Source organism: Onychomys torridus, chromosome 1, assembly GCF_903995425.1.
Source record: "Onychomys torridus chromosome 1, mOncTor1.1, whole genome shotgun sequence".
NCBI classification, from domain to species: Eukaryota; Metazoa; Chordata; class Mammalia; order Rodentia; family Cricetidae; genus Onychomys; species Onychomys torridus.
In genome coordinates, this window is record NC_050443.1 from 11785780 (window position 1) to 11803809 (window position 18030).

At 52.1% G+C, this 18030-nt stretch overlaps 2 protein-coding genes across 5 annotated transcripts; one reads left to right on the plus strand and one right to left on the minus strand.

Annotated features, from left to right (window-relative positions):
- Nucleotides 1–2785: 2785 nt before the first annotated feature.
- Znf428 (zinc finger protein 428) lies at nucleotides 2786–11979 on the plus strand. Of its 4 annotated transcripts, none has more exons than XM_036175730.1 (3): nucleotides 2786–2835; nucleotides 5784–5991; nucleotides 11342–11979. In XM_036175730.1, the coding sequence occupies exons 2-3, from the start codon at nucleotides 5916–5918 to the stop codon at nucleotides 11836–11838; spliced, it is 573 nt and encodes a 190-aa protein (XP_036031623.1). In that variant the 5' UTR covers nucleotides 2786–2835; nucleotides 5784–5915; the 3' UTR covers nucleotides 11839–11979. The 4 variants fall into 4 exon arrangements, with proteins under 4 accessions (XP_036031623.1, XP_036031627.1, XP_036031625.1 ...); XM_036175734.1 differs by having other exon boundaries at nucleotides 11381–11979; XM_036175732.1 differs by having other exon boundaries at nucleotides 2811–2835; nucleotides 5762–5991.
- On the minus strand, nucleotides 5805–7588 carry Srrm5 (serine/arginine repetitive matrix 5). Its single transcript, XM_036175729.1, has one exon. It carries the CDS (start codon nucleotides 7586–7588, stop codon nucleotides 5951–5953), a length of 1638 nt encoding a protein of 545 aa, XP_036031622.1. The 3' UTR covers nucleotides 5805–5950.
- Nucleotides 11980–18030: the final 6051 nt, after the last annotated feature.

Here is an 18030-nt window from a genome sequence, read left to right on the forward strand (position 1 = left end):
AGGGCTACACAGAGAAACCAAACCAGAAGACACCTTCTGAGCTAGGAAGAGCGTTACACATCTGCAACCTTCAGGGAGTGGAGGCACAAGGGCCTAAGCAAATCCCATGGCATCTTGGTCTACACAGCAAGCTCCAGGCCATTCCTAGCTACTTAGCAAGACTAGTTGTCACCTCCCCCCAAACAAAAAAGCTTAATGCTTTCTTTAAAATTGTAAGCCAGGGGCTGGAGAGATGGCTCAGAGCACTGGCTGCTCTTCCAGAGGTCCTGAGTTCAATTCCCAGCAACCACATGGTGGCTCACAACCATCTGTAATGAGATCTGACGCCCTCTTCTGTGTACATAATAAATAAAATATTTTTAAAAATAAATAAATAAATAAAATAAAATTGTAAGCTGGGTGGTGGTGGCACACGCCTTTACTCCCAGCACTTGGGAGGCAGAGGCAGGTGGAACTCTGTGAGTTCGAGGCCAACCTGGTCTACAAAGCGAGTTCCAGGAAAGGTGCAAAGCTACACAGAGAAACCCTGTCTTGAAAAACCAAAATAAATAAATAAATAAATAAATTTGTAAAGAAGGCCATTAAAATGCCAGCTGGACCTCTTAGTCCTTTAGAGGCTGAGGTAGGAGACTGAGTTTGAAGCCAGCCTGGGCTACACATTAAGTTCCTGTCTAAACAAAGAAGCTGGGGGCTGGGGGTGGCTCACAATTTTAATCCCAGCATTTGGGAGGAAAAGGTAGGTGTATCTCTGAGTTCGAGGCTAGCCTGGTCTACAGAGCAAGTTCCAGGACAGCCAAGGCTACATAGTGAAATTGTCTCAACAAACAAACAACCCCCCCCCCCAAAAAAAATCACACACCCTTAATCCCAGCTCCTCTGAGACTAGAGGCAGGTAGATTCCCAAAGCCGTCTTGGTCTGCATAGCAAGCCTCAGGTGAGTGTGGGGGGGGGGGGGGGTTCTGTTTGGTACAAAGTGAAGGAGACAGAAAGGAGCACAAAGTCCCAAGCACTCTTCACCTACCATCAAAAGTGCATCATTTATTGAAAAGGGCGCTGTGTCAGTCTCCCTCACTGACACGGTCTGCAGAGGCTACATGGCCCAGGAAGGTGCCTCAGACAGACATCAGTGCTGAGATGGGGTAAGCACAGAGCAGCAGGAGGGACAGCATTCTCAGATAAAGCGGACTGCAAGATCAAAGCCCGAGACAGCAAAAAGATGACTGTTTGAAGTGCTGGGGATCTGGACCTGATAAAAAAAAAAAAGGTGGGTGGGTCCAGAAAAAGCATCAGGGTCAGAGCTCTAACTGAGAGGCCCGGTGTGGTGACGCAGCCCTCTCATCCCAGCATTTGGGAAGCTGAGGCAAGAGAGCTGCGGGGAAATGCCTGAAAACCAGCCTGGAGCGAGCGAGAGTTCCACGCCATCGTGGGGCTACACAAGGAGACTCCGTCTCAAAAAACAAAACAAAGCAAAACTTCGTATTCTACGGTTTAATGGGAGCGTTTTAGGTGGCTGGTGATAAAACCAGTTCTTCTGAGCACGGTGGGGGTGGGGAGTTGTGGTGACAGTCCACATAAAGTTATAGCTCTTTAAAATCATCTACTGGAGTTGGACTTGCTGCCGTATGCCTGTAATTTCAGCACTCAAGAGGCAGTGTTCAAGGTCATCCTCTCTGACCCAGGGAGTTAGAGGCTAGCCTGGGCTACATGAGTCTGCCTCAAAAAAAAAAAAAAAAAAGAAAGAAAAAAAAGAAAAAAAAAAAGAAGAAGCAAACACCCACGGGAGACTTTCTGCTCTCCAATTGTGTTCCAGCAAACGAAGCTGCCTTTACTTCCTTTAAGAATTCGGACACTCCTTTGCCTCTGGGCCTTGCATTAGCTATTCCCTCTGCCAAGAGACTCCTAGTTGGCACCAGTTCAGACTTGGCTTAAAAATCAAGCCCTGGAAGCCCTTGCAGAACCCAGGGCTGGAGCAGGCGTTTCTGTCACCCACAGCCTATTCTCCACCTCTTCCAGGTCTGCAGCTCTAGGTATTAGTTTAAACAAATGTGGTTCGCCTTCCTTAAATTGGGGGTGGGGGTGGTGGTGGTGGTGCCAGACCTCTCGAAACGCAGAAACCAAGTGCTGGCCTAATGCACAAGAGAGCAATAAAGGCTTATCCTGGGTGGCAGGGACTCGAACCCAGTCCTAGACCTTCTGTAGTTTCAGGAAAAGGCGGCCAGCCCCACTTCGCTCCAAGTCTGCAGTCCCTAGACGCATGCGCTTTGCTCAGGTGCCCCCCCTCCCCACATCCATATGCTAATCACTGCGCTCCGAAGGACAGCCTCTCCCGGGGATATGCAAATCACATCCTCCAGTGCGGGAGGCCTTCCTTTGTCCCGCGCTAGGATTATGCAAATGAGAGCCTCCAACCCCGGGATCCCAGCCGAGTTCTTAAACCCCCTCCCCCCTCCCCTCCCCACCCCCACCCCAAGACACACACACCCCCCCTATTTATAAGGCGCGTTAGCTCCAGCGCGCACGCACGCTCGATTCCTGAAGCTTCCCGGTGCTCGAGCCGCGGACTGTACCAAGTCCGGCGGGGCCCTGAGCGGCCGAGACCGCCACCCTCGCGGGTGCGAGCTCGGCGGGGCCTGCGCCATTCCCTGAGCCCCTCTTCCCACCGACGGCCCGGAATGGTCCGTCTGGCCGCGCACGCGCCCTGAGCTCCGCTCGCCCTGAGCTCGCGCTCGCCTAGGCTCCCTGGACGCAGGCGCAGTGCCCGGGCTTGGAGCCGCCGCCGCCGCCGCCGCCGAGCCCGAGCCCGAGCCCGAGCCCGAGCCGGGGCCGCCGGCGTCGGTGAGTGTCGGGGCTTGGGGTGCGCGGGGCATGCCGGGACGCGGGCGGTGCAGCCCCGCTGCATGCCGGGAGCCCGCGGCCGCTTGGCAGGGTGACCGGCCCGAGCGCCCTGGGCTTCTCCCAGCACGCGGCTCCGAACCTACGGCAGCTTCGCCTGGCCTCGCCGCCGTGTGGGGGCCGGCGGGCCCCGCGTTTTGCGGGCCTGGGGCGTTCGGGGCGGGGCCTGGGCTCCTTTTTTTTTTTTGCGGCACACGCTTTCCGCGAGACGAGGAGCGTTTCGGGGCTTGGCGTTTTAGAAGGGGGTCGTTAAAGGCCCGAGGCATCGTGGGAAGTTGTCCCCCGGCATTGTTTGGTGTTGGGGTTTGTCCGAGCCCTTGTCCTACGTAGCGTTGTGCGGCAAGGTACCTGATGGTGTTCACTCACACCCTGTTGGTTCAGTGTTGTGGGGGGTCCGGGCCACAGAGTTGGCCTTTGTGGGAGGTGGGAGAGACGGTTTCATGGAGCCCTGACCGGCCGTGAACCCACAGTATTGTTTAGGACGACCTAAAATTTATAGTCTGCCGAGTGCTGAGTTTGCAGGGGTGCACCATCACGCCCAACTGATTTTCACCTGTAGTAATGAGGCCGTTTTCTTTTTGGTACCCGTACCGTCTTGGAAGTCATTCTGGCTGCGTACAGGATTTATTTCTGTACTGAGGGATGGTTCCACCTGATGTTCAGAACATCCTGGAGAGGAGCTTTGTGTAATGTGGGTTTGGAAAGAGATGGTTGTCCCCAGGTAACCCCAGGGAAAGTCCCGAGGATCCCTGGTATAGTAGCCAGTAGAATAACAGTTAAAGCCTGGTGTGTGTCACATGCCTATAACTTCAGCAACCCGAGGCTGGGGCAGGAGGGTCAGGAATTCTGGGTCAGTTCTGGCTACATAGTGAGACCCGATCTCAAAACAGAATGAGTTTGCGTAGTCCTAGGTACTGCATGAACATATAATATATATGTTTCTCAGTGTAGCCCTGGCTGTCTTGGATCTCACTCTGTAGACTAGGCTGGCCTCGAACTCACAGAGATCTGCCTGGCTCTGCCTCCCGAGTGCTGGGGTTAAAGGAGTGCGCCTCCAACCTCCCGGCTATATTAAATATTTATCTAAAATTGGAACCAGTTGTTTTCAGTTTTTCCAGGTATAATGTAGGATTCCAGAATTAGAGGGGCCCTACATGTGATCAAGAATCATGAGAGCTCTTCCTTGCCAATTACTGATTCTGTCCTTAAAAGGCCTGATCCAGGTGTCTTTTAAGTCCCCCATCCATTCTTCCTGCTTCAGCTGCACTTTGACATGTAGGCTTTGAAAAGATAGTGTGCTTCCTACCATTGTGCCCCCAGTGCCTAACATACAGGCTTTGTCATATTTTCGGTGAGGCTGAGCCAGATGGAGTGGCTGTATATCTATAATCCCTGCACCTGGGAGGTTGAGGTTGGTAGGATTGCAGGTTCAAGGCCAGCCTGGACTGTATGGCAAGAGTCTATGGAGAACGTAAGGAAATGGTGGTTTTTAGTCCTACATTGGCCCTGCAGGGCCCTCTCACAGTGCAGGAGGAGGAGGAGGAGGAAATGTGTGCTTTGGGAGAGACAGGGATTGTTGGGGCTGAGGAGATGTACAGACGATGTTTATATGTGGGCTTTGCAAGGTGGAAATTAGTTCTCCAAGGCCCACAAAGAGGAGGGAGAAATCGCACATGGACACTGCAGGATGTGACTAGGACTCCTCCACCTCCAGCTATAAAGGGCCTGTATACACCCTCCAGAAGTTTGGGGTGGCTGGAGGGATGGGCGGGGCAGTGGTCCACCACACACCTACATGTTCTATGAGTCTGTTTTTTTGGAGACAGGGTCTCATGTCTAGGCCAGACTCTGTGTAGTCACCAATGACCTTAAACTTGAGATTTCTGCCAGCCTAAGGACTGGATTGCAGGTGTGGACTGCCGTGTGTCTGAGCTTACTGATGTTCAAAGCATGGCTTTGAATCTTTGTTCAACCACTAGTCTGGTGAGGTGACCTGTGATCTTGGGCTCTGGGCCACCTGCAGGTCCTTTTCTGTAAGTTCCTTGCTTACTCCCTCTTCTGCCTCTAGCGAGCTGTTTCTGTGTGGTTGTGAGTGTGCCAATCCAGGCCTGGAAGCAGGCTTTCCAGAGAAGGAAATGAGACAAGAGAAGGTGGGTCCCTTGTGAAGCTATAGCCAGAAAAGGTTCAGACCTAGGCAAGGCTGTCTTTCACAAATTAGTGTAGGTTGATGCTTGATACACCAGGCATGGTGGTGCACCTGTAATCCTGGCACTTGGCAGGAAAATCCATCTGAGGCCACTTAGTGAACTAGAGGCCAATTCAGGATACATGAGGCCCCATTTCAAGCAAGAAAAAACTGAAGGGTAGCAATGTGGCTCAGATGGTAGTGTTCTTGCCGAGCATATATGAAGCCCTAGGTTTGATCTCCAGCATTTGGGAGGTAGATCCAGGAGCATCAGAAATTCAAGGTCAGCCTAGGATATTTGAGATCATGTCTCATAAAAACAAAACACCTCTGGGATAGTGTCACAGCTGTACCAAGTTTTCTGTGTCCCTAATAGTTAACAAGGTATCATCCCTCAGCCCCAGACCTCCCTACCATCCAACAGCTAAAGAGTTAATGCCTGGCACAGGTGTCTTCCTTTTACGCTTAGTTATGATTGGTGCCCATGCCAGTGCCTACCTTTAAATAACTAGGGATATCATCTCTCCCTGCCCTACTGAATAAGAACCACAAAGTCTTGTTGACAAGATACAGAAGTTGAGGCCTCCAGGAGGCAGAGTCTGGAGGTCATCGTTACCTCACTGAGCACACATTGGTCTTGGAGTGGGGACAAGTGTTATGTAAAAATTTATTGAGTCACCACAGGCCTTTCCTTCCCCATGTCCAGCACCCCTCTCTACCTGCCAACATCCCGTGTTAGAAGAGTTTGTGGCTGGAGGTGTGACCGTGGGAGAGCTGGCCGGGGAGGGACCCTGCCCAGTCGCTGCTCTGCTCCTGTCTCTTGTCCCCTCCCCTGGCCATGACAGAGACCCGTGAGCCCGCCGAGACTGGAGGCTACGCCAGCTTGGAGGAAGATGATGAAGACCTTTCCCCAGGTGAGGTGACCTTAGAAGTCCTGGGGTTGACAAAGCTGTCATCCCGGACTTGGATTCCTTTGGGAAGTCGTGATGAGGAGTGACTCCTTCCCTTGCTGTGGGCTCTCTTCTGACTAGAACTCGTGGTCATGGTGGGAGATGGCTTCCCTAGGTGGCTCTGAGGGTCTGCGGCTTGGTTGTGTTCTTGGTCCTTGTTGTGGTTTCTAGAGTAGCTTCGGGAGCTCTGCTCTGTGGTGGTTCTCGGTTGGCTGTGGCGACTCTCCTTGCTCCGTGCTCTTTTCTTGATGGAGGCTGGAGACTGGCTTTGGGCTGTGTCTGTGCTGGGGTTTCTAGACTGGCTGCACCCGCTCCCAGTGCTGGGCTTCCTAGACCGCCTGTGCCCCTTCTTCCTGGCGGGTCTTGATCGGCTGTGATCTTTCTCTCTGGTACTTCTGGACCGGCTGTGGCTCTTTTCCTCACTGGAGGTCCTAGACCATGCTTGGCTTCTCTCTCTTCCTGGAGCCCTCCATGGATTGTGACTCTCCTCCTGGCTGTGGGCTCTGGACTGGCTCCGTCTCGGCTGTGTGGGTGTGACCCTCCGGGTGCGACTTCTGGCCCTACCACGATTTCTCCTCCAGCTGAAACTTCTCACCCGGCTCTGGGTCCTCTTGTGACTGCGACTTCTTGACCTTCTGGGGGTCCTAGAGCGACTGTGACTTCGGGTCCTGCTGGGGGTCCTCGAACGGCTGAAGCTTTGGGCCCTGCTGAGGCTGCTGTCCTGCTTGTAACTCTTGACCATTCCTGACGTGGCATTGAGATCAGTCAGGGTGGGAGTCTGTTCCCTGCTGGGGGACATCCCCTGGCTATAGCTCCTGGCTCTCCTGGATGCCACAGGAGATTTGCTAGAGCTCTTGAAGGCTGTCCTACTTAGGCTGTGGCTTTTGGCCCTACTGGGGATTTCAGGTAGTCTAGAGCTGCTCCTTGGGTCTGAGGCCCCTGGCAGCTTAGGGCTTTTTTCCCAGCACATGTTTCTAGACTGGCTAGTGCTCCTTTCCTGAGTACTGGTTCTAGGTTGGCTGTAACTCTTGCCTTGGCCTTGTTTGCGGTGGGAAGTAGGGGTCCTTGCCTTCTTGGCCACACCTGGTTTGGCAGAATGGGTTCTCTTCCTGCTAGGAGTACTTGATCTGCTTGGGGACGTCTTGGAGCTGTGGCTTCCCCTCCTTCCCGGAGTTCGCCCTCGGCTGTGTGGGCCTTTCTGCTGATGTCGTCCTACAAGGCCAGTCTTGCCATCCTTCCTGCCCTTGCTGGCCTTCCTGGCCTTGGTATCAGTGCTCACCTGACTGGATGTTCTCATCTTGCTGTGGCCTTGGGACCTGCTGCTTGGCCGGGATGAAGGAGCTGTCTTGGTACCTGTTGATCTGGTAGACTTAGGACTATTAGGGCTCATGACCAAGTTAGGGGACTTAGGATGCACTGAGGGACTGTTGGACACTGCTGCTTTGGTGGTCTTCAGGGAAGCTGGAGCTGTGGGAGCTGTGGTGGGCATGGAGGGCCCAGTGGGCCCAGTGGGTGCCGGAGCCATGCCGAGCTTGGAGGATCTCTTTGATGGAGAATGCATGGCGGGTGCAAAGGGGCTTGAGCTCCTGGAAGTCATGGTAAACATGCAAGATTTGGTAGCCAACAACAACCAGGGGGCTCATCACAAGCAACTTCCGTGAGGTCATAGTGGGCACTGAGGACCCTGGAGGGTGAGGCCAGAGGTGAGAGAAGGTGGGGCCCTGGCACAAGGCTAGAGCCTCTTAGTAAATGGAATCATATCCACTCAGACTCAGCAGGGCTAAAAACTGTAGCTAGGTTCACAAGGGCCTGCCTTGAGTCTTCAGGCCTCGGTGATGTTATTGCTGAGTTGGGGGTGGCAAGAAGGCTTTACAGAGGAGGTGACATTGAGCTAGGCCTCACAAAGGAGCTGGAGTTGCTGGTAGAGCAGAGAAGGGTCTTTACAGGGAAGAGCAGAGGGAAAGCCTGGAGGAGGGAGCTCAGAGCCTGGGCTCACCATTAGTTATGACCCACTTGTCCTTTCCTAGACTGAGGTGGGAACTCCAAGAGTTCCCAGGCTGATGAGAGACATCAGGCCTAGAATGCCCTAGAATGCCACAGCCCCTGGAAAGTGATGGGGGCAGCAATAACCAGGATCATGAGGGTAGTGGCTGTCATAGAGGGTTGACTGTGCTGGGTCTTGAAACCTGAATAGGAAGGGCCAAATGGACATAGTGCGGAATGATGTGCAGAGAGACGCCTGGGCCTCAGGGAGCATCTGTACACTGAAGTTTCCCCATCCCGCCTGGGCATCAGCCGTTTTTATAAAAATCACCACTCAGAGGCTTAATATTAGTGACAAACTGTTTGGTCTTTGGCCCAGGCTTATTGCTAGCTAGCTCTGACATCTTAAATTAAGACATTTCTATTCATCTTTGTATCGCCACATGTCTGGTGGCTTTACCTGTGTTCTACTGCATCTTGCTCCCCTGGCAGCTCACAGCGACTCCCTGACTCTGCCTTTCTTGTCCCTGTACCTCTCTTGGATTTCCCACCTGGCTCTATCCTGGGTTGCCATAGGCCAGAGCAGCTTATTAACCAATAGAAGGAACACATATTCACAGCATACAGGAAGCCACCCACAGCAGACGTCTGTTGAAGGCAGAGGGCAGCAGAATGGGGCAGGGACATTGAAGCGGTCCTGAGGCTGGGGGATGCAGAAGGGACAGCCCTGCGGCTCGGGACGTGAGAGGCCATTAGAAAAGATGATTGGCTACCTGGGAAGAGGGGGTCTAGGGCGACTCACCAAGGGGAGAGCAGGACAGAGCATCCATAGCAGAGGGTCCAACATACAGAAGGTCAGTGTCCATCCCACAGATACTCAGCATGCAGAGTGTCCTAGACATCAGGGCCCCTATGAAGTAGGGTGACCAGTGTGCTCCGAGACAGAGGGTTGGAGCTGCAGCAGGCATCTTGAGGACTGCCAGCCCTTGGCCATGGAGACCCCAGCATGTGTGTGGCCCCAGACCAGCTGCTCGTGTATTTAGCATCACTTCACATTTTTCTCATTTAAAAGCTTTCGCTACATTTTATTAATTGATTTAATGAGGGTATTGGTGAAATTATTAAGGCCACTCCATGTAGTTAAAAGGGAGGTTTATTTTGTGGGGTAACTTACAAATGAAGGAAGGGATAGGTTGCAGGGTCTGGGAAAGGTATGGTGCAGTCCTGCGGTGTTCTCTGGAGAACTCTGCCCGGTCTACCTCCAGTGTCCAGGGCCCAGGAACCAAGAGAGGCCTCTCCTCTTGATCCTGGGTCTTCCGCTTCCTCCTCCGCCCCGCCTTGTAGGCGTGACCATTACCGAAGCCTCAGTGGAGGTTGGAACTTCCAGGCCAAGGCTGGGATGGCTACCCACTACATGAGGGTGGATATACCTTCTTGGTACCAGGAATGGAGGTCCCAGGACAACTATTGGGAGTTAGTTTTCTTCTACTGTGTGGGTCCTGGGAATCAAACTTAGATTGTCTGGCTTAGCAGCAAGTACCTTTACCACTGAACTGTCTTGCCAGCCTCTGATCATGTTTTTAAACTCAAACTTATCTATATGTATTTTATGCCCTGAAATCGCAGTAATGTGTCTATACTTAAAACTGAGCATTTTAATTGACTTGTATGTCTGAGGCAAGATGATGATTTCAAGGCCATCTTGAAACATGTATGTACATACATGTGTTCTGTCTTCTAAAAACAACAAAAAAGAAAAGCCAGGTATGGCCTGTAATACCCGTGTTTGGAAAGTGGGAGGCAGGAAGATCAGGAGTTCAAGGCCAACCCTAGGCTATATGAGAACCTGTCTCAAAATGAAATGGGCTGGGAACAGACTAGCAGGTAAGATGCTTGCCATGGAAGCATGGATGCAGGGGTTTGGGTCAAAACCCAACATTGTCTCTGCACCTGGGATACTACCATGGAAGGCACAGACAGGAGGGTCCTGGGGTTGGCCTGTCACGATTAGTCCACGTGGTGAGCTCTGAGGTCAGTGAGAGACATCATCTAAAAAACAAGATGGCAAGTGACTAAGGAGAACACCACTGCTGACTTCTGGCCTCTCCATGGCACGGGTGGGCTTGGTTCTTGTTGCTGTTGTTTCAGTCTTTAGGGGTCCACCACTCAGCTCCCAGAGAAGTACACAGAGACTTTTTGGTTTTTCCAGACAGGGTTTCTCTGTGTAGCTTTGGTGCCTGTCCTGGATCTCGCTCTGTAGACCAGGCTAGCCTCGAACTCACAGAGATCCACCTGGGATTAAAGGCCACCACCGCCTGCCCTAATCCGTTTCTCTTTAACTACATTTTGCCCCTGGGCTTTTTTCCTTCCTTTATTCTATGTCTTTGTTTCCTTACTCGGTGGCTGGCCCTTGGTATCCCCCCTCTTCTCTTATTTCTTGTTCTACTTATTCCCTCTGCCTGCCAGCCCCACCCTTCCTCTCTCCTGCCTTGCTATTGGCCGTTCAGCTCTTTATTAGACCATCAGGTGTTTTTGACAGGCACAGTAACACAGCTTCACAGAGTTAAACAAATGCAACATAAAAGAATGCAACACAGCCGGGCGGTGGTGGCGCACGCCTGTAATCCCAGCACTCGGGAGGCAGAGGCAGGTGGATCTCTGTGAGTTCGAGGCCAGCCTGGTCTACAGAGCTAGTCCAGGACAGGCTCCAAAACTACACAGAGAAACCCTGTCTGGGGGGGGGGGGATATGCAACACATCTTTGCATCATTGAACCAATATTCCACAACACACAAGTCTCTGTGTGTACACACACGCGCACACATACAAATGGGGAAATTTTTTCTTATTTTCATTTACTCCTTAGCCACCTATTGTGATGCTTGTCTTCCTGGAATGGGCCAGTACAGGCCATTTTCATATTTAGCTCTCTGTGGTAGACTGTGTGACTGTAGGTGAGTGAGTCCTATGCCTGCTCTGTGCCTCAGTTTCCACGTTGGCTCAGGTGTTGCTGTAGGAGCTGGGTGAGTACACACATACTGTCTTTGCGGTCTACCCCACCGCTGATGCCCATCTGTCTATTTTTCATTTTGAGACAGTATCTCATTCTAAGCCAGCTGTCCTGGAACTTGCAGTGATTCTCCTGCCTCAGCCTCCTTGAGTACCAGCCTTACAGATGACAGATGCAGTTCTTGCTAGACACATAGATAGATACATTGCATCTGTGTTGTGTGCCAAGCTGTCCTGCCCATACAGTGAGCTTGAATGGGGCTCAGGGGGCAGCTGGATACACACAGCCCTGATGCCATGTCTCTCCTACCTGCCCCAACAGGCCCGGAGCATTCTTCTGACTCTGAATACACTCTTTCAGAGCCCGACTCTGAGGAGGAGGAGGAGGAAGAGGAGGAAGAGGAGACCACTGACGACCCCGAATATGACCCTGGCTATAAGGTGAAACAGCGCATAGGTGGGGGCAGGGGAGGCCCATCCCGCCGGGCCCCCCGAGCAGCCCAGCCTGCTGGCCCACCTGCACAGCCCTGCCAGCTCTGTGGCCGATCACCACTGGCAGAGGCCCCACCGGGTACCCCACCTTGCCGACTCTGCTGCCCCACAACAGCAACCCAAGAAGCCCCAGCCCCTGAAGGCAGGGCTCTTGGTGAGGAAGAGGAGGAGCCATCTCGTACTGGGGAGAGCCGGCCTGCAGGACGGGATGGAGATGAAGATGAGGAGGAGGGGGGTACCTACCACTGTACGGAGTGTGAGGACTCCTTTGACAACCTCGGGGAGCTGCATGGTCACTTCATGCTGCATGCCCGCGGTGAGGTTTAGGCAGGGCCCCCAGGGAGCTGGTGGAAGGGGGGTGGGAGCAGGGCTGAGGAAGCTGGAGTGGGGCTGGGTTCCCACCCATCTGTGTTGTCTTAGCAGTAATGTGTGAAGGGCAGAATAAAAGCCGGATTCTGTGTGTGCTGAGCTGCATGTGTGGGAGTGAACATAGTGAGCGTGGTCTACACCAGCATCCCTCTGTTTTGGAAACACCTCCTGAGTGCTGGGATTACTGGCATGCACCACCTTGACTGATTTTTATGTGGTGCTGGGGATTGAACCCGGGGCTTTGAGTTACGCAAGGTACAGCCCCGGCCATTTTTGTTTGTCCCCGTTTTTCTTTTGAGACAAGGCTCTGCTGGCTTTGAGCTTGTGTTTCTGTTGCCGTGGCCTGAGTGCCGGACTCACAGGCACAAAGCCACCATACTTAGCTAGGAGTCCTGGGGTCAGGCCACCCCTGTGACCGGTGCTGGGTATCCTGCCTGGCTTCTTGGTAGAGGACAGGGAGTCAGCAAGAGGTGCCTGCTGGTGGCATAGACTAATTTTCTTACCTGCTGGAAAGTCATTTGCATAGCTGTAGTCAGCTGCAAAGAAGTCTGGGAAAGGCTAGCTAGCTAGCCAAGCCCCTCGGAGCAGGATGCAGTTTGTGGGGGCCATGAAGGCTGTGAGTAGTCTGTCATAGGCACGCCCGATTCCCTCCTACAGAGAGGACTAGGGTTACATGATCACCAGCTCCCCTGGCCTGCCTTGATGTGCAGTGCCTGGGGCCAGTGATTGGAGTCAGAGATTCTAGGAATTCATACCAAAGTCAACTGTGATGTGATCCCAGCACCCCTGGTTCTACCCTGGATCTGCATGATCTCTTTAACAAATAGTTTTGAGTACCTCCCATGTGCTAAGTGTTGTAAATACATCCTTAAATAAGATTTATGTGTGTGTAGTGCCCTAGGAGACCAGAAGAGGGTGTCATTCCCTGGAATACAGGCTGTTGTGAGCCAGCCACTGGACTTGGCTGCTAGAAACTGAGCTTTGGGTCCTCTGCAAGAGAAGCAAGCACTCTTAAGCCCTGGCTCCAGCTCTGCACATTAAATGACACCCTCATCTTCATAGAGCTGACGTGGGCCCTGTGGGGTTGACACTGAAGATACAGTGAAAAAGACGCCACATATGTTAGGTGGGGTGAGCGCTGTGAAGAAAAGAAGAGGGCAAACTGTCTGGAAAGGAGTCTTAGTGACCTGCTGGGAAGGGACCAAGGCAACTCTCATAAAGGGAACGTTTGATTAGACTCTGGCTCACAGTGGCAGAGGGTTAGTTCATTATTGTGGCAGGCATGGTGCAGGAGAAGTAGTTGAAAGCTACATCCTGATCCTCAGGCAGAAGGCAGAGACAGACACTGGGCTTTGAGCCCTCCAAGCCCATCCCCAGTGACACACTTCCTCCAAGAAGGCCACACCTCCTAATCCTTTCAAATAGTGCCACTCCCTAGTGACTAAGCATTCAAAACTCCTGGGGCCACCTAAATCTCATAATTCTGCCAGGGAAGGAGGCCGTTGTGCATGAGAATGAACTCTTTTCTAGGCTGGACAAGGCAGGAGCCTACCTGGGATAATAAGGCAGGCCAGAATGACTGACTGCTGGGGATTAAGACAGGTCCCTGAGGTTGAGGACAACAGATTGAGTGTCCTGTTGCTGCGCATGGTGATTTAGGAATCCCAGCACTCTGGAGGGTGTGAAAGGTGGTTGAGAGAGTTCAAGGCCAGCCCAGGCTTAGAGAGTGATATCCCCATCTGAAAAAACAGTATACAGGCAGACACACACACACACACACACACACACACACACACACACACACACACCAAGAAAGACAAGAAATGAGACCAGGCCCCTGCTTTGAGATAAGAAACAGGGCTGGAGAGATGGCTCAGAGGTTAAGAGCACTGGCTGCTCTTCCAGAAGTCCTGAGTTCAATTCCCAGCAACCACATGGTGGCTTACAACCATCTGTAATGAGATCTGGTGCCCTCTTCTGGTGTGCAGGCATACATGCAGGTGGAACACTGTACATAATAAGAAATTACTTTAGAAAAAAAAGATAAGAAATACTAATTGGGAGAAGCCTGGCACCAAAGCTGCTTTCAAAATAGAAGGCTGATTATAATGATAGCCCCATTTACCAAGTGTTTGCCGTTGCCAAGCCCTACTCTGAGGCACCTTACACATTAGCTCATAGAAGCTTGGCAGCTAGGAGCCGCTAGGAATAGGAGCCGAGTTACCAGAATGGCGTCATGAAGTCCGTGCTCACAGTGGACAGGCCTGGCTCAGGGAGGGAGTGCTTCATACGGAGAAGAGGAGGTGCTGGCCTCAGCTAATTCAGGAGAGCCTCTGAAGTGGCCCGCGCTGTCCCAGGAGCTGGGAATACAGTGGTAGACTGGGTGGGCAGAAGCGGAGGGTGACTTCTTGTTGTTTTGAGACAAGGTTCTGTGTGTCCAGGCTGGCCTCAAACAGCTCCATAGCCTTTTCCTGCCTTCATCTCTTAGTCCGTGAGGTTCTGGGGATGGACCCAAGGCCTCACAGGTACTGCCGACGGCTGTGCCCCAACCCCTGGGGGTTGGGTCATGTCGACCGCAAGCATATGTTTAGATAAGCCGTGCACAGTGTGGAACCAGGCATAGTGACACATTCCTGCAATCCCAGCATTCTGGAAGCTGAGGCGGGAGTTCAAGGCTAACCTGGGCCACAGTGTCAGACCGTTGGAAGGTGAGTGTTCCAGGGACAAAAGAATGAGCGGGAGGAAGCTCAGGCTCCAGAGTTGGCTGAGGGAGTGCTGCGGCAGGTCTGAGGGAGGGCCTTCCTGGGATGCTTGAGAGGGAGTGGAGTGGGCAGGAGGGCTGGTGACATCAGGGAGCTGAAGGGAGCAGAGGGCAGGCAGCTTCAGTCCCAGGAAATGAACCCAGGGCCACTGTGCATGATGGGTAAGTGTTCTACCACTGAGCTCCACCCCTAGTCCCCACAAAGCTGATTTCTACAGATGTTTGTTTTATGTTTGTTGTTTTGAGACAGGGTCTCATGGACCATGTCAGCCTGGAACACGCTATGTTGTCACCTCGAGTTTCTGATCTCACAGAGTACTGAGATCATAGGTGTGAGGTCCTCCCCTCCCGCCAAGTCCAGCTTTATGCAGTGCTGGGAACTGCATCCAGGACTTAGCTCATGCTAGACAATGTCTCTTGACTGAGCTGTCTCCAGCCCATTCAGGAACATTTTACAACCACCACAACGGGTGTAGAGGTTGAGCTGGGGAAGTCCACTGCCAGTAAGAAGAGGAGCTTGTACTGTGACCACTAAGTCAGAAGTGGTGCCTCAGGGCAGGTCTGGTCTGCAAGAACTACCAGCCCTCTCCATACCAGCCCTGGGAAAGGTGAGTAATACCACAGACAGCTTTCTGGCTTCTCTTGAAAATGGAGATCTCCTAGGGCACGCACACCTTTAATCCCAGCACTCGGGAGGCAGAGGCAGGCAGATCTCTGTGAGTTCGAGGCCAGCCTGGTCTACAGAGCAAGTGCCAGAACAGCCAGGGCTGCACAGATACCCTGTCTCGAAAGAAAAGAAAAGAAGAAAAGAAATGGAGATCTGGACTGCCAAGCCCAGTCTCATGGTCAATAGTTTGCCAGAGGTCACCTCCCATAGAAGAGGCCTTGTGTTCCCCTTGTACCTGGATGCTTCAGCCTCAGCAAAGGAGCTCTGCATTTTAATTGTGTTAGGCTGCAGAGATGGGGTCTGCCCTCGTGAATGGGATTCTGTCCCACGAGAGTGGCTCACAGTTGCCCATTAACCTCCAGTTCAGGGGTCTGATGCCCTCTCTGGCCTCACTAGTCCACACACACATGATGCACATGATTGAAAATCTTTGAAAAGTGTGTGTCTGTTTTCTCTCCCACTGTGCTCCAGGAGTCAGACTCAGGTCAGGTCTGTCAAGCACTTTACCTGCTGAGCTGTTACGTTTTTGATAACCTGTTGAAGATTCACAGACCAAAGTGTGTTTGTTTTGTTTTGTTTTGTTTTGTTTTGTTTTGTTTGGAGCTGAAGACCAAACCCAGGGCCTTGTGCTTGCTAGGCAAGCGCTCTACCACTGAGCTAAATCCCCAACCCTTGTTTGTTTTTTTAAGGATTTATTTATTTATTATATACAGTGTTCTGCCTGCATGTATACCTGCCCACCAGAAGAGGGCACCAGATCTCATTACAGATGGCTGTGAGCCACCATATGTTGCTGGGAATTGAACCCAGGACCTCTGGAAGAGCAGCCAGTGCTCTTACCCTCTGAGCCATCTCTTAAGCCCCAATTTATTTTTTAAATTTTATGTGCATTGGTGTCTTACCTGCACGTATATCTGTGTCAGATTCCCTGGAACTGGAGTTACAGTTGGGTGCTGCCATTGGTTTCTGGGAGTTGAACTTGATTCCTCTGGAAGAGCAGCCAGTGCCCTTAACTGTGCAGCCACCTCTCCAGCCCCAGGTGTCTTAAAAGCCACTCCTCCATAACCGATAATAGCCGAGTACCCAAGAACTGGCAACAAGTTCATGCTCACGGAAAAGGGTATCTTGGGCCATTTGTGCTGACATAACAAAATGCTTGAGGCTGGGTACTTAATGAAGAATGTAAATCTATTTATTTGTTTATTTTGGTTTTTGGAGACAGAGTTTCTCTGTGTAACAGTCCTGGAACTCACTCCGTAGACCAGGCTGGCCTAGAACTCAGTGAGATCCTCCTGCCTCCGCCTCCCGAGTGCTGGGATTAAAGGTGTGCGCCACCACCACCTTGCAAGAATGTAAATGTATTCCAGTTCTGGAGACGGGAACGTTCAAGACCAAGGGTCCGACCAGCTCTCAGTGCTCCCTTGTTAGCTGTGTTTGAGGAAGCTCCTCAAGGGGAGAAAGCTGAATGGAGAAAGCCCGTGGTTGCCTGGCTCTGTGGGCTGTGGGGGAACAGAGCAGATCATCTCATGGTGTCAGGAGCAGAGACTACACTTCTGCTCTTGCTTCTGCCCATTGCTGTATCCAGGCCCAGGGCCAGCACGGTGCTCATGTTCAGGGTGGGTGTTTTCCCTTAGTCTTTTCTGGAAACACATACCTGCGTTATACTCTACAGATCTAGGCTCTCTTCAGTGTGGTCTGGTTGAGATTAGCCACCACCCTTCCTAATGGGTGACCCCCAACCATAACATGCTCGCTGTCGCTTCTCAACTCTTGCTCTGCTGCTGTCATGAATCATAATGTAAACATCAGTGTTTTCTGAGGTCTGTGACCCGCAAAAGGGGCGTTCAAACAAACACGTACACACACACACACACACACACACACACACACACACACACACACACACACACACACCACAGGTTGAGAACCACGTCTCTAAAGAATCCACCACTCAGTATTGTCACACTGAGTCCTAGGATCCTGGCAAATGAGCACGGAAAACATACCTGTGACCACAGTGCATAGATAACTGAGGAAGAAGCAGCATGTCCCAGGAGTGATCCGAACCTTCATGCCTGGCCCTCCTGTCGTGAGACTGCATTCCAGGCAGTCTCAGTGCTTTCCGCTGCCTGGAATGCAGCCTACCTTGGTCAGTAGCTGGTCAGGACCTGGGAACCAAGGTGGGCATTCTGAAGGACTAGGCCCAGGGGATGTTCAGCAGTGCTCAGTTCAAACTTGGGAAAGGAGGAGTGGGTTCTGGTGAAATGGGCCTGTCTGTGATACTAGCTACTCCAGAGGCAGAGAAGGAGGACCCCAAGTTTAAGGGCAGTCTGTGCAACTTAGGGCTGGGGAGATGGCTCAGTGGTTAAGAGTACTTTTGCACAAGTCCTAGGTTTGGTTTCCAGAACCCATGTCATAGCTCACAACTGCTTGTAAGCCTGCTCCCAGGGAATCTGATGCTCTCTACTGGCCTCCACAGGGACCAGGCATGCATGTGGTACACATGAAAGCAAAATTTCCCAGGTGTAGGAATGACTCATAGTTAGAGCCCTGGCTGCTCCTGCAGGAGTTCTGAGTTCAATTCCCAGTACACTCACAACTATCTGTAATGTGATTTAATGCCTTCTTCTGGTGTGCAGAAATGCATGCAAACAGCACCCATATATATAAAATAAGTACAAAATAAAATACCCATATACACAAAATTGAAAAAAAATTTTAG

Bases quoted from the DNA above. Each gene is read 5' to 3' on its own strand.
- Znf428 (XM_036175730.1), top strand. From the start codon at position 5,916: ATGACAGAGACCCGTGAGCCCGCCGAGACTGGAGGCTACGCCAGCTTG. The intron at 5,992-11,341 runs GTGAGGTGACCT...CTGCCCCAACAG, and splicing joins TGATGAAGACCTTTCCCCAG to GCCCGGAGCATTCTTCTGAC.
- Srrm5 (XM_036175729.1), bottom strand. From the start codon at position 7,588: ATGCATTCTCCATCAAAGAGATCCTCCAAGCTCGGCATGGCTCCGGCA.